The 14,455-nt window shown below is 49.7% G+C and overlaps 1 protein-coding gene across 2 annotated transcripts in view; it reads right to left on the bottom strand.

Annotated features, from left to right (window-relative positions):
* Window positions 1–3,470: 3,470 nt before the first annotated feature.
* PADI2 (peptidyl arginine deiminase, type II) overlaps window positions 3,471–14,455 on the bottom strand; it is a 53,624-nt gene continuing 42,639 nt past the window's right edge. For both annotated transcript variants that reach the window (XM_011934055.1, XM_011934056.1), the window contains 5 exons: window positions 12,914–13,058; window positions 12,089–12,182; window positions 8,039–8,124; window positions 6,768–6,896; window positions 3,471–5,970 (listed from right to left, as the gene is read on the bottom strand). In XM_011934055.1, the coding sequence (XP_011789445.1) occupies window positions 5,737–5,970; window positions 6,768–6,896; window positions 8,039–8,124; window positions 12,089–12,182; window positions 12,914–13,058 (688 nt within the window). In that variant the 3' untranslated portion in view covers window positions 3,471–5,736. The remainder of the gene's footprint in view (window positions 5,971–6,767; window positions 6,897–8,038; window positions 8,125–12,088; window positions 12,183–12,913; window positions 13,059–14,455) is intronic.

The raw sequence follows: 14,455 nt of genomic DNA, 5'->3' as shown, positions 1-14,455 counted from the left end.
TGGTATCTCATTGTGGTTTTGATTTGCATTTCTCTGATGGCGAGTGATCCCCCTTTTGTGTGTGTGTGTGCGTGTGTGTGTCTGTAATGGAGTCTCGCTCTGTCCTCCAGGCTGGAGTGCAGGGGCATGATCTTGGCTCACTGCAACCTCTGCCTCCGGAGTTCAAGTGATTCTCCTGCCTCAGCCTGCTGAATAGCTGGGATTACAGGTGCCTGCCATCACGCCTGGCTAATTTTTGTATTTTAGTAGAGACCGGGTTTCACCTTGTTGGCCAGGCTGATCTCGAACTCCTGACCTTAGGTGATCTGCCCGCCTTGGTCTCCCAAAGTGCTGGGATTACAGGCATGAGCCATGGTCCCCGGCCAGAAAACAAAAAATTCCTTTTAAAGACTGAACGTATCTCTTCAGCTCTTCAGTAGCACAGTAGCCTGCGCATGGGGCCTTAGCATGCTGGTCAGAGACTGTTAGTCATCTTTGAGTATAACCAGGGCTGTCAGAAAGCAGACTTTTGCTGGTGGAAGGTGAGGGGTCGAGGCCAAGCTGGCGTGGCCTGAACCCAGCAGTTTCCTTAGAGACTACCCAGAGAAGACCTTTGCTTTTTCAAAGATCAGGGCTGAAATGGCCAGGGGGATGGGGTGAAGGTCTTTCACATCAACCAGGCTTGAGACAAGGCTGCAGAGCTGGGCTGTCTGCCTGGGGGCATCTTTTTTCTGCATGTCCAGCTGGAGAAGGGATCCTACATGCTGCCATTTGGTGTCACTCACTATATTTAGTTGCTAATAACTTTTCCATCAGCCCCTTGGATCTGATACTACTTGGGTGAGGATCCTGCATGAATCTCACTAGTGAGGTAGATTGATTCCTGGCAGCTTTTTGTTTCAGGGGAGAGACCTCCCCCCATCCACTTCCATGGGGTTTTGGCTATGCCAAGGTGTGGCTCAGATCCCATCTGGAATGCTGGAGGAATCTGAGATAACAAGCTGCTCTCACCTGGGACTCCAAGTACACATTTTAGATTAAATGCAGAATCAGTTGTATCCACAGGAACAGTGAGAGTAAAGAGAGGACCTGGTGGGGTGTTCCCATCTTGACAGTGGGCAGAGGGAACTTGGCCAAAGACAATCACCTTGCAGAGAGAGAGGGAGGTCCTGGTAACTTGGCAGCAGCCATGATTCAGACAAGAGGACTTTCTGGAAGGGCAAGGGTCTGCATACCAGGGCCAGTAATGGCTCGTATCTATTTTACATTTCTCTTTTCAGTATTATTATAATAAACTTTTATTAACCATTGCAGTCAAACTAGCTGGACTCTGGGGGTTTAAGGAATGTGTCTATTTCCACAATTGGTGCTCAGCCTGGCAGAGAAGATTCTAGAACAATACCTTCCAATATGATAGCCACTTGTGGCTATTGAGCACTTAAAATGTGGCTAGTCTGAATAGATGTGTGATATAAGTATAAAATAAACATTAGATTTCAAAGACTTACTACCAAAAATGAGAATGTAAAATATCTCACTGAAATTTTAAAATTTGGATTACATATGGAAATGATAATGATTTGGATAGATTGGGCTAAAGAAAATATACTATTAAAATTAATTTCACCTGCATTTTACTTTTTAAATGTGACTACCAGGAAATTCAAGATCATATTATCTAGCTTGTATTATATTTCTATTGGAAAGTGCTGCTCAAAAGTCTCAAGGTGACACTCAGTGACCCTGAGGTGGGTGATTGGCCAACATGTGAAAACATCACCAGGATGAACTTGTTGAACATTCCAGCATCCCTTGGGGAGTTGCAGAACTAGATGGGTCAGGAAATCCATGAAAAATTGGACTTGCAGTGGCTTGGACCACATTAGTTGGGTATAAAAGGGGATTTCAGCAGGGCGCAGTGACTCACGCCTGTAATCTCAGCACTTTGGGAGGCCGAGGTGAGCAGATCGCAAGGTCAGGAGATCGAGACCATCCTGGCCAACATGATGAAACCCTGTTTCTACTAAAAATACAAAAATTACCTGGGTGTGGTGGTGCATGCCTGTAATCACAGCTACTCTGAAGGCTGAGGCAGGAGAATCACTTGAACCAGGGAGCTGGAGTTGCAGTGAGCCAAGATCATGCCACTGCACTCCAGTCTGGCAACAGAGCAAGACTGTCTCAAAAAAACAACAAAACAAACCCCCAGAAAGGGGATTTCAGAGGCCTGGTCCCCTGGGTTAAACCTGGGAGTAAGTCAACCAGTGATTTTCATTTTGCAGTGGCCTCTTTAAAACAATGGCACCAAGACATTTGTCCAGAAGCCCAAGATGGGACTAAGGAGTGAGAAGGGCCCCAGGTGTCTCCCAAAGAACTTGGAAGCAGCTTCTAGACTCAGCAACCAATCCGGTGGCTCCGTTTTAGGGCCTCAGGAGTTTGTGCACAAAGACCCTGTTAGATCACGGTTATGTTGTATGGATTTTCGTACCATGGGTCAAATCACAAATACTTGTGTGTAATAGCTTTTAATTAAAAGAACACAGCATCACCCAGAGCAGTGGACATGGCTGGTGCCCTGCCCAGACCCTCTTCTGGTTGTGGCAGCCCATTCCCCCAGCCTGTGACTTTCCTCCTAATCCCAGTTGTGATCTTTAGATGGTTGTCTGTGAGCTCCTGGTACCCCCTCGCCCATTGAGAGGGCCAGAGTCCCCACAGCCAATGACTGGTGCAGACGGACAAAGACTCAGCCTCCAGACAGGACAGCTCAGAGGTGCCATTTATGCTCCAGAGCTCTCCAGGGATCAGTCTGAGGCTTCACCTCACACTCTTGTATGGTTTCTTCCCCTTCCTTGGCCTGCTCCCCCAGTTCCCATCTTGGTTTCTCCTGGAGGCTCTTCTTTTTGAGACAGGGTCTTGCTCTGTCATGTGGGTTGGAGTGTAGTGCAGTGACACAATCATGGCCCCTTGCAGACTCCACGTCCTAGGCTCAATCTATCCTCTTGCGTCAGCCTCCCGAGTAGCTGGGACTACAGGCATGTGCCACCATGCCCAGCTATTTTTAAAAATTTTTTATAGAGATGGGGATCTCACTATGTTGCCTAAGCTTGTATGGAACTCTTGGGCCCAAGTGATCCTCCTGCCTCGGCCTCCCAAAGTGCTGAGGTTACAGGCATGAGCCACTGTGCCCGGCCCTTTCTTAATAAATGATTTGTTCTCAAATGCTCATCTCAGGGTCTGCTCCTGGGGAACCCCATCAGAACAACATAGTCAGACTTTATTGCAGGTACTGGTCTTCACCTTTGGGGGTGGCCATGTAATATGCAGTCACTGAGTGTGTGGGGGATTCCGAACCCTCGAGATACCGATGCTGAGAGTGCAGACCCCATGCCCAGAACAGCAGGGGCTGCAGGACCAGGAAGGCCCAGTATGTGGCTTGCCTCACTCCAGGCCGTGTCTATGAAGCAGCAAAGAATATCACACCAACAGCCATGTGACTTCCCCTTGGACCATTTATTTCATTGTTCTTTAGTCGAGCTCTTCCCTAAACATCTTTAGCTCTCTACCACAGGCTCTTTTCCAGAAATTTGAAACTGTGTTCTTCTTGCCATCTTCACGACACCCCCTGCCCTCTTACATAGGATATTTCAACATCAAGGTGGAAACAGGAACTTAGCTGAGTTTTGCAACAGAGAAGCGTGTTCTAGGCCTACATTTATAGAAAGTGGGGGTGGGGAAGAGCCGTGAGTCCACAGGGGTACATCCACACCGAGGGGCGTCACACTGGGTGGGCAAGTGAGATGGGAAAGGGTGTGTGAGTCCTGGGAGCTTCAGAAGCATCAGAAATTACCGACATCATTGGGGAAAGCCTTAGAAAAATCTATAAAGACACACTGTCTGCACGTGGGAGGCACTCACTTCCCCCAATGTAGACTAAAAAAAAAAAAAAGAAAGAAAACCCATAAACCCACATTAACCAAACACACACACACATGACAAACTCTATGTCTCCAGACAGACACCCTCAAATAGGCACTTGGTGTTTTCAGCTCTGGGGCTGGAGAGATCTGGGGCTTTGGCCTCCAAAGGCAGGAGTTGCTGTCCCCAGAGAGGAGACAACAGCTTCTGGAGGCTCTGGGGACTCACTGGATGGGTACTGGCCAGCTAGATGGGAAGGAGGGCTGTTTAAAGAAGACCCCCTCTCACCGCCCATTTCACCACGACAGTGACTTGCTGGAAGTTTTGTGCCCTGAGGATGGATTTCTGAATATAGTGGGCTGGCATTTCTAAAGAACGCATCACTGAAGGGGCAGGGGCTGGCCTTTACATGTGAACTTTGCATGTTGGGGACTGATGGGTTCTATGCCAGTAGGGACCAGGTCCAGATTGCTACTAACCACTGTGTTTGCAGAGCCCAATGCCGTGCCTGGCGCTTAGGGGCATACAACAAATGTTTGTTGAATGGTTGAAAGAAATAATCCCAAATGAAAATCTTGTTCCTCCAAGAATATAATTACATTATAACCTTTTCATTGGTTATAAATTGGTTCTTCAAAATGGGATTATAATTCATTTATTCTTCTGGCCCTAAAGGAACCTTTAAAGATTGAAATTGAGTCTTTTCACTTGGAGCCAGGAATGAATCTGGATATGTCCAAATGAGAGGGTCTTTGGCAAATGCACTGGTGAATTTCAATGGGATAATCAAACCACCCCTAAGCTGGCAGCTGACCCAGAACTGGCTGTTGGGCTGGAGGGCAGGCCAGGGTCCTTACGTGTTGGATCTGATGTCTGGGGAGGAGGGGCTGGTCACTTATTATGCCCCGGGAAAGGCCTGATTCTGGCTGCTGGTGAACAAGTTCTTGTCTAGCTGACTGGACAGATGGCATCAGGAATAAAAAGGAAGAAAATCAAGGCAGTGGGAGGAGGAAGGTCAGAGACTGGCCAGAGAATCAAGGACCAGGCAAGAGAAGGTGGATATGGCTGACCAGGGGCATCTTTACACCTTGAACTCTCAGGCCACAAGTATGCTGGTCTGGGGAGAAATCCCCATGCATGCGGGGGAACCTGCATCCATGAGACAGATGAGGCAAAAGGAGCATCCCACAGGTGGGGAAACCTGCTCAGATGAAATATTTCCAGGAAGGTTCTAAGCAAACTTACTGGACCCTCAGGGAGTGGGGAGGACTGGCAAACAGTGTCCATGCTGCAGAGAGAAAGCCAAGAGGATTTGAGAGATTGGTAAGGAATGAAAAATTGGAGGTGGCCACCTGGAAACCCTAAGGGAGGTGGATTTGAAATGATGATGGCAGTTCAAGATACGTCTAGGGTCCTGGGGTCCTGGGGTCCCTTTCCATGGATTCTACCTTGATTTTCAGAGCATGGCTGCTGGAAGAACTGGCGATCCCAGAATCTCCTTTCCTTGTCCCCTCATTCAATGTCAGACTAGAGACCTCAAAATTCTTTGGGGAACGGTTTGGGCACACGGTTTGCTGTGTTTTGTTTTGTTCCTTATGTCAGGGCTATAGAGACACTGGCCCAACTATTTTCAGCAGGGACAGAGTCGAGGCTCGCTGGGGATGGCTTCAGAGGACACTGAGGCCCCGCTCAGGGAGGGCAAGGCACAGATACCCCAAATCCCACCCCACGTCCCAAAGGTCTCCCAGCGGGGCCGTCCAGTCCATGTCAGCAGAAGGCTCTGGGCATGTGAGGGGTCTGGAGAACTCAGGGAAGGAGGCAAACACCAGGGCCCCTGGCAGGTCAGGGCACCATGTGCCACCACTTGAAGGTAAAGGGCTTCCTGCGGACGTTGGTGCCGCAGTGGACTTCCCCCAGAAACTTGTGGTAGGCAGAAATGTCATCGATGAAGGTGCATTCGAGGCCCAGGGGCTCCAGGAGGCCACGCACGTGCATCTCCAAGCAGCACTCCTCCTCGACCTGTGGCCCGAATGGCTTGGGGATGCCCAGGTCCTTGTCCAGCACGATCATGTTCACCTGTGATGGGTGATTGTGATGGTAACAGCTTCCATTTAGTGAGCACCTACTATATACTTGCCCGTCCTAAGCTCACTGAACCCTCACAGCAACCTGTGAAGTAGTAACTGTGATTGGATAGGGACGGAGCGGGTCTAAGTCACTCACAAATGGCAGAGCTGAGGCGGAAAACCAGGCAATCTGCCTCTGTATGTACATGTGTGCAAAAGCATTCACATGTCTGTACATGTATGTATACATGGCTATATATGCATGCATCAGTGTGTACATGTACATGTGTATGAATGTGCACACATGCATGAGTATGTATGCATTTGTGTGTGCATGTGTATTTCTGTGTGTGTGTATATATGTTCATGCGTGCACGTGTTTCTGTGTGCACGTGTATGTATGTGTGTCCACACATGCATGTGTGTTTATGTGTGCGCATGTGTGTATATATGTATCCATGTGTGCATATGTATTGTTCTAACCTCTTTCTATGTTATGGAAGACTCTCCTCTATGTAACAGGAATCCCTTCTGTACAGAAAGGACTTTTAATTTTTTGCACAGCACTTTCCTGTCTGTTAAGAAAAAGGGTTCCCAGTATCTCAGTGAAGCAGCTAGGACGAGCATATTACCCCTAGGAGGAAATGGAGGCCCAGAGAGGGCAAGTGCCTGAGGTGAGGTCACACAGCAGTGCAGCCAGGATTGGGACCTGGGCCTCCCCATTGGACAGCCTCAGTTGAGGGGTCCTTCTGGATCTGGCTGCCCTATACTGGCATGGGGCGAGGGTTGGGGTCCGCAGGGCCTCACCATGTTTGGGAAGAAGGCTCTGGCGCGGTGGTCCTTGTCCATCTTGAACAGAGCAGGCAGGTCAATGATGTCCTGCTCTGTCAGTCCCAGCTCCTTCTTGAGGATGTCACGGTTCCAGTCCAGGCAGCGCTGGGAAGGAGAAAGGAGGGAGGGCATGCAGGTGAGGGGGACACACACCTGCCACCTTGTCAACCCCATCCCTGTCTGCAGCACCAGGCCAGGGGCCCCGGCACTCCAGAGAGACTTCTAGCACTCAGTGGGCACCTCTGCAGCCTCTCCCCGGCCCTGTCTACCAGGGTTCAGGACAGAAGATGGTCACAGATATCAGAGCAGCAGCTGCCATTTCCCCAGCACTCACTAGAGCCGGTCCCTGTGCTAAGTGCTTCCCACACAGCACCTCAGTGACCCCTCGGGCCACCCAACACTGATGATTTTGGTAATAACAAAAGCTAATGTGTACATGTGCCTGGTACTTCTAAGGGCATTACATAGACTGCTTATTTAAGCTCCAGCCCTGTGATATAGATGCTATTTTTTTTTTTTGAGACTGAGTCTTGCTCCATTGCCCAGGCTGGAGTGCAGTGGCATGATCTTGATTCACTGCAACCTCCACCTCCCAGGTTCAAGTGATTCTCCTGCCTCAGTCTCCCAAGTAGCTGGGATTATAGGCGCCCGCCACCACGCCTGGCTAATTTTTGTATTTTTGGTAGAGATGGAGTTTCAATATGTTGGTCATATTGGCCTTGAACTCCTGACCTCAGGTGATCTGCCCGCCTCGGCCTCCCAAAGAGTTGGGATTACAGGCATGAGCCACCACGCCCGGCCAAAATTTTTATTTATTGATTTATTTTGTAGAGACAAGTGTCTCACTATGTTGCCCAGGTTGGTCTCAAACCCCCGGCCTTAAACAATCCTCCCGCCTTGGCTTCCCAAAGTACTGAGATTACAGGCATGAGACACTGTGTGTGGCCCCCATTATCCCATTTTTAGAGATAAGAGAACCAAAGACAGCCTTAGTGAGTTGCCCATGGTCCTAGTCCCAAGTGAGGGGGCGGCACAATTTGGCACTCCTTTAACCCCGGGACTTTAGCCCAGAAATAAAGCAAGGAGGCTGGCTGAATGCTGGTGGAGGCTCTTCCCTGTGCTGCTGTGCTCCAGGTCAGGAGCTTCTGAGCCCTCGGCCATTCTCTACGGAAGGCCCAAGGATGTGAGGGCCTGAGCCTCATCCCTCCCAGGGGTCCTCTGGCCCTGCACCCCTGCCCTGCCCTCACCTGAAAGTACAGGTTCTCCTGCACGAGGCTCTCGTTGGACAGAATCTTGTTGATGGTGATTCGCTTGCTGCTCATCCCACCCAAGCCTGCAGGGGTCAAAGGACAGGGGATGGTCAAGCTTTAGATACCCAGGCTGGGTGTTCCCCTTTTGCCAAGACCCTCCAGTCCCTGGGCTAACTGCTGGACCGGGACTGGGGAGATGGGGCTGGGGACAGGCTGGATCACAGGAGGGCACTCCCAGGAGAAATCAGGCCCCCTCTGTCTGGGAAGGGCAGCACACACTCTTTTCTCCAGTGTTGACTATGACATCTGAGCCAGGACAGTGGTGGCAGCTGCCTTGCTCTCACTCTGGCCAGTGGGGTCAGGGGTGGTACAAGTAGCCCCCCGGTTCTCCCACCTAGAGTCTGCTCCTAAGGATGAGCAGCTGACCAGCATGAATGTGGCAGAAGCAGCATGGCCAAAGGGGACACCCTTACCATTTTCCAGAACTGCCTCATCTTGGCTGCTGCTCTGGAGTGGCCTGCGTCTGGCTCCCATACCACACGATGGCTTATATGGCTTCCAGCTTGATTAGTAATGCCTAAGGCTCAATGAGCACCTACTATGTGGCCGACACTCTTCTAAATGCTTTACACTGAATTAACTCATGGATCCTCCCCACATTTCTATGGGGTGGTCGCTACCCTGAAAAATGAGGAAACTGAGGCACAGAGAAGTTATGTGACTTGTCCCAGGTCTTACATTTAGCAAGCAGCAGAGTTGGTGTGCAGATCAGTCTGATTCCAGAGCCTATGCTCTTAACCTATTATTTATTCTTTTTTGGCCTCATCTGGGAAGAGCCTGCTGGTCCATTGCACTTCCCAGGTTTATAGCTGGATAGCAGCAAAGATGCCCAGCTATAAGCTGGATGTAATCTTTGAGGCTTAGGGACTCAGAAGGCAGGGTCCAGGTACAGACAGAAAACTTTAGGGATCTGTGATTTTCTAAAACTGATCTAAGTTCAGGGGATAGGTTCATATAAGAATTTTTCTGGAGGGCAAGTCTGTAGTTTTTTTTTTTTTTTGAGACGGAGTCTCGCTCTGTCGCCCAGGCTGGAGTGCAGTGGCCGGATCTCAGCTCACTGCAAGCTCCGCCTCCCGGGTTTATGCCATTCTCCTGCCTCAGCCTCCCGAGTAACTGGGACTACAGGCACCCGCCACATCGCCCGGCTAGTTTTTTTGTATTTTTTTAGTAGAGACGGGGTTTCACCGTGTTAGCCAGGATGGTCTCGATCTCCTGACCTCGTGATCCACCCGTCTCGGCCTCCCAAAGTGCTGGGATTACAGGCTTGAGCCACCGCGCCTGGCCAAGTCTGTAGTTTTTATCATCTTTTAAAGGTGTTTTCCCCCAATGTTATGGGCTCTGATCCAGCAGAGATCCTGGCTCTTTGGTATCGCCTGATTCGCCTTCCTCTCCAGGTCTCCTGTGCACTTCCAGTCTCTGCTGACTGCACATCCGCGTATCCTCTCTATGTCTGTCCCGATTATGTGAATGTCTAAGTCCAGGAAATAATGTCTCACTCCTGCACTGATGACGACGATGCCTGACCATGCCTTCTGCCCATGAAAGTCCACTTTTCTTCCTGTCCCCAAACTGCATTATATCTATTTTCTCTCTATCTCTCTTTCTAAAATACAAGGAGAAATCTGGGGCACTGCTTGTCCCTATTTGTACAAAAATAATGGTCCCTATATCCTATGGGTAGTTTTTGAGGGTATGTTTAATATTAGAGAGGAAGCCTCCAGAAAGTCAGGACTCAAGCTTGCCAATCCAAGAACAAACTTCCCATTGATGGGGAATTTAAAAAGGGTGGTGGTGTTAAATTGGTCTTGTCTGTCCTAGACATCAGTGACAGTCAGGAGCACTGTCTTTGGATCTGAGGGGCAGTCATGTAAGTATCAACCAGCTGTGGGAGTGGATACCAAGCAGAAAAGTGACAAAAGTAATTTAAAAAAAAACAGGCTGGGCATGGTGGCTCAAGCCTGTAATCCCAGCACTTTGGGAGGCCGAGGCGGGCAGATCATGAGGTCAGGAGATCGAGACCATCCTGGCTAACACGGTGAAACCCTGTCTCTACTAAAAATACAAAACATTAGCCAGGCATGGTGGCGGGCACCTGTAGTTCCAGCTACTCGGGAGGCTGAGGGAGGAGAATGGCTTGAACCTTGGAGGCAAAGCTTGCAGTGAGCTGAGATTGCACCACTGCACTACAGCCTGGGTGACAGAGCGAGACTCCATCTCAAAGAAAAAAAAAAAAAAGTATAATGGATATAGAGAGTGCTGATGCTTAGCCAGCATTGTAGATGTGTTTAATGTCCCGGAACTGTGCCCTTACAAATGGTTAAAATAACAAATGTAGGCCGGGCACGGTGGCTCACGCCTGTAATCCCAGCACTTTGGGAGGCCAAGGTGGGTGGATCACGAGGTCAGGAGATCGAGACCATCCCGGCTAACATGGTGAAATCCTGTCTCTACTAAAAATACAAAAAAAATTTAGCTGGGCGTGGTGGCGGGTGCCTGTAGTCCCAGCCACTTGGGAGGCCGAGGCAGGAGAATGGCGTGAACCTGGGAAGTAGAGTTTGCAGTGAGCCGAGATGGCGCCACTGCACTCCAGCCTGGGAGACAGAGCAAAACTCTGTCTCAGATAAAACAAAACAAAACAAAGAAAAAACAAACAAATGTATTAGACCAGGTATATTTTGTCACAATAAAAAAGGTATTGGACATAAGGATGGCAACAGCAAAACACTGGGGACTACTAGAGTGGGGAGGGAGACAGGAGGGAAAGAGCTGAATGACTAACTATTGGCCACTATGCTCAGTACTTGTGTGATGGGATCATTCATATCCCAAATTACACAATATACTCAGGTGACAAACCTGCACATGTACCCCCTAAATCTAAAATAGAAGTTGAAAAAGAAAAAAAAAGTATGAGGAATTGGCATGGTGTCTGTAACCTGGCTGGCTGTCTCCACCTAATCATCTTTCCCTCTTTCCGTGATCAATTCAAATGCAAATCTCATCCCATCTATGTATGTCCCAATTATGTGAATGTCCAAATGTAGAAGATCATGTCTCACTCCTGGGCTGACAACCACGATGTCTGACCATATGTCTTTTGCCCACCAAAGTCCACTTTTCTTCCTGTCCCTAAATTGTATCTATTTTTCTCTCTATCTCTCTTTCTAAAATACAAGCTCCTTGAATGCAGACTGCATATCAGTTTTCTTTTCTTTTTCAAAATTTTTATTATAGAGGGGCTGGGTGTGGTGGCTCATGCCTGTAATCCCAGCACTTTGTGAGGCTGAGGCAGGTGGATCACCTGAGGACAGGAGTTCGAGACCAGCCTGACCGACATGGTGAAACCCCATCTCTAGTAAATACAAAAAATTAGCTGGGCTTGGTGGTGCACGCCTGTAATCCCAGCTTTTTGGGAGGCTGAGGCAGGAGAATCGCTTGAACCTGGGAGGCAGAGGTTGTGACGAGCCAAGCTTTCATCATTGCACTCCAGCCTGGTCAACAAGAGTGGAACTCTGTCTCAAAAAAAAAAAAAAAAAAAGTATTATAGAGATGGGGCTCTCACTATGTTGCCCAGATTGGTCTTGAACTCCTGGCCTCAAGTGATCCTCCTCCTGCTTCAGCCTCCGAAGGTGTTGGAATTGTAAGCATGAGCCACCAGACTTAGCTGCATGTCAGTTTTCAACCATTTAACCCTCCACTGGGTCTGCTGCCATTTAAAGTATACACTAGGCCTTGAAGATGCGCTATGCACTGCTGGTGACACTAAGGAGCTATGGGCTGCTCACAGTCCACCCAACCACAGCAAAGGTCACAGGAGGCCAGAGGTGCTTCCCACCACGGCGACCTCGCAAACCCCGGATCAGGCCAGACACCCAGGGAAGTGGAGCCGGGTGCTCAGGGACAAAGTGCTCATCTGCCCCACCCTCCCGAGGGTCTCTCTGGGGCCTCCAGCTCGCCACTTCCTGCCAAGGCCCTGTGACCACTCACCTTTGAACATGATGGCCTCTCCATGGCCGTCCTTCTGCTTCTCTCGGAAGAGCTTGTAGCAGGCCGAGGTGCTGGCCATAAGCAGCAGGAATTTCTCCAAGAGACAGTCCAGAGGGACAGAGTCAGCAGTGGGAAGGCACCCAAGGAGCACGGCGGAGGCCCTGTGCTGCGGACCCAGCGCCTTGCCTGCTCATTGCCTCAGGCCCCCCACGCCGAGTGGCAAAGGCTGCCGGGGAGGGTGTTCTCTGCTTCAGAGGAATATTTCTCACCTTTCCTCTACCTCAGCAATGTCACCAGGTCAAGGCTCAGAGCCAAAGGTGGCCTTGGACAAGACTTCTCCAAGTTGCCAAGCAGCCACGCAATTTGCAGGGAATTTCCAGGGTATGAAGTTGTACCCATAAGAAAATGAAAGAACCTCTTTCCAGTGCCACAGGTGCATACTCTATTTCTCTCTAGAGTGTTACCGCCAACACAGTAGCCATTAGCCTTGTGTGACTATTGAACACTTGAGCTGTGGCTAGTCTGAATTGAGATGTATCATATGAGTAAAAATCCTTATCAGGTTTTGAAGATTTAGTATGAGAAAAGAATTTAAATCTCTTGTTAATAATTTTTAGGTTGATTATATGTTGAAATGCTAACATTTTGGATTTATGGGGTTAAAGTTTTACCTACCACAGCAACAACATGCAAACCAGCTTTGGCCTACTTCCTCCTTCCTTTATGCTGTCTGATTCCCCTAGTTCTTGCCCCCTGCTGGCAGGGGCTGGTAATATATGGGTTTGCCACTACCCCATTCACTCCAGCCACAGGGGGCTAGCTTACCTTTGTGCCGGGGATGGGGACAAAGGACATGAACTCATCCACGTGGCCCACAGTCAGCCAGTCCGAGTAGAGCTCCACGGGCGCCTGCACCTGCTGGGCCTTCAGGAAGTCTCGCACCACCTTGGTCATCCTCCGACCACCAGACCTGGAGAAGGGAGGAAGAGGAGTTTCAGAAAACTACCCACCTTACCAAAGGGCCTGTGAAAGGAGTTTGGTCTCTGGGACCCATCCCATGTGTCCCACCCAGAGTGGCATCAGCAGAGAAGTCCCAGGAAGGAGACTAGGCTGGGTTAAGAGACCCTGGCACAGGCAGTAAGGCGTTTGAGTCCAAGGGGAAAGAAGTAGGTGTTAGTTGCAGCTGCGGCCTGTATGAAGGGCATGCAGGCTTCAGCCCTCGAGGGTGCCTGTGACTGTGCGGAGGCCACATTCTGTGTGTGAGAGTCCCACCTGGCCTGTTGGAGGGGGGCTAGGGCACAGGAGGGCTCCCAGATCTGCCCTCATCCATGTGCTTCTTTGCTACATTAACTTCCACTTATTTTAATCTTTTTTTTTCCCGAGATGGAGTCTTGCTATGTTGCCCAGGCTGGAGTGCAGTGGCATGATCTTGGTTCACTGCAACCTCTGCCTCCCAGGTTCAAGCAATTCTCCTGCCTCAGCATCCTGAGTAGCTGGGACTATAGGCATGTGCCACCACCCTTGGCTAATTTTTGTATTTTTAGTAGAGACAGGGTTTCACCATGTTGGCCAGGCTGGTCTTGAACTCCTGACCTTGTGATCTACCCGCCTCAGCCTTCCAAAATGCTGGATTACAGGTGTGAGCTACTGTGCCTGGACTTACTTTAATCTTTAATCAGTTCAAGAGACACCTCCTCCAGAAAGCCCTTCCTCATTTCTGTTTTTTGTTTGCTTGTTTGTTTTTGTATTTTGAGATGGAGTCTAACTCTGTTGCCAGTGCAGTGGCATGATCTCGGCTAACTGCAACCTCTGCCTCCCTGGTTCAAGTGATCCTCCTGCCTCAGCCTCCCAAGTACTGGGACTACAGGTGTCCACCAGCATGCCCAGCTATTTTTTTGCATTTTTAGTAGAGATGGGGTTTTACCATGTTGGCCAGGATGGTCTCGATCTCTTAACTTTGTGACCTGCCCACCTCGGCTTCCCAAAGTGCTGGGATTACAGGCGTGAGCCACCGTGCCTGGCCAGCCCTTCCTCATTTCTAGACTCCCAAGGTCTTCGATCTCTCCATTATCCTCTGAAGATAACCCTAGCTCCTTAGGGTGGCCAAGAAATTCCCTTCTGATCTGGCTCCTGGCCAGCCCTCCTCCCTTGCTTCCCTCCCTTCCCCTAGTTCTGTCTGCTCCAGCCACCTGCTACACTTGCTATCTCTTGGGGCTTTTCTTTTTGCTGTTCCTTCTGTATGGAAGGTGCTTCCTTTACGATCTCCTGATGGCTGCCTACTTCTTCTTCTTTTTTTTTTTTTTTGAGGCAGAGTCTGGCTCTGTCGCCCAGGCTGGAGTGCAGTGGCATGATCTTGATTCACTGCAA

This window comes from Colobus angolensis, unplaced genomic scaffold (assembly GCF_000951035.1).
Source record: "Colobus angolensis palliatus isolate OR3802 unplaced genomic scaffold, Cang.pa_1.0 Scaffold130, whole genome shotgun sequence".
Classification (NCBI taxonomy): Eukaryota; Metazoa; Chordata; class Mammalia; order Primates; family Cercopithecidae; genus Colobus; species Colobus angolensis.
This window is presented reverse-complemented; position numbering and strand designations above follow the sequence as displayed.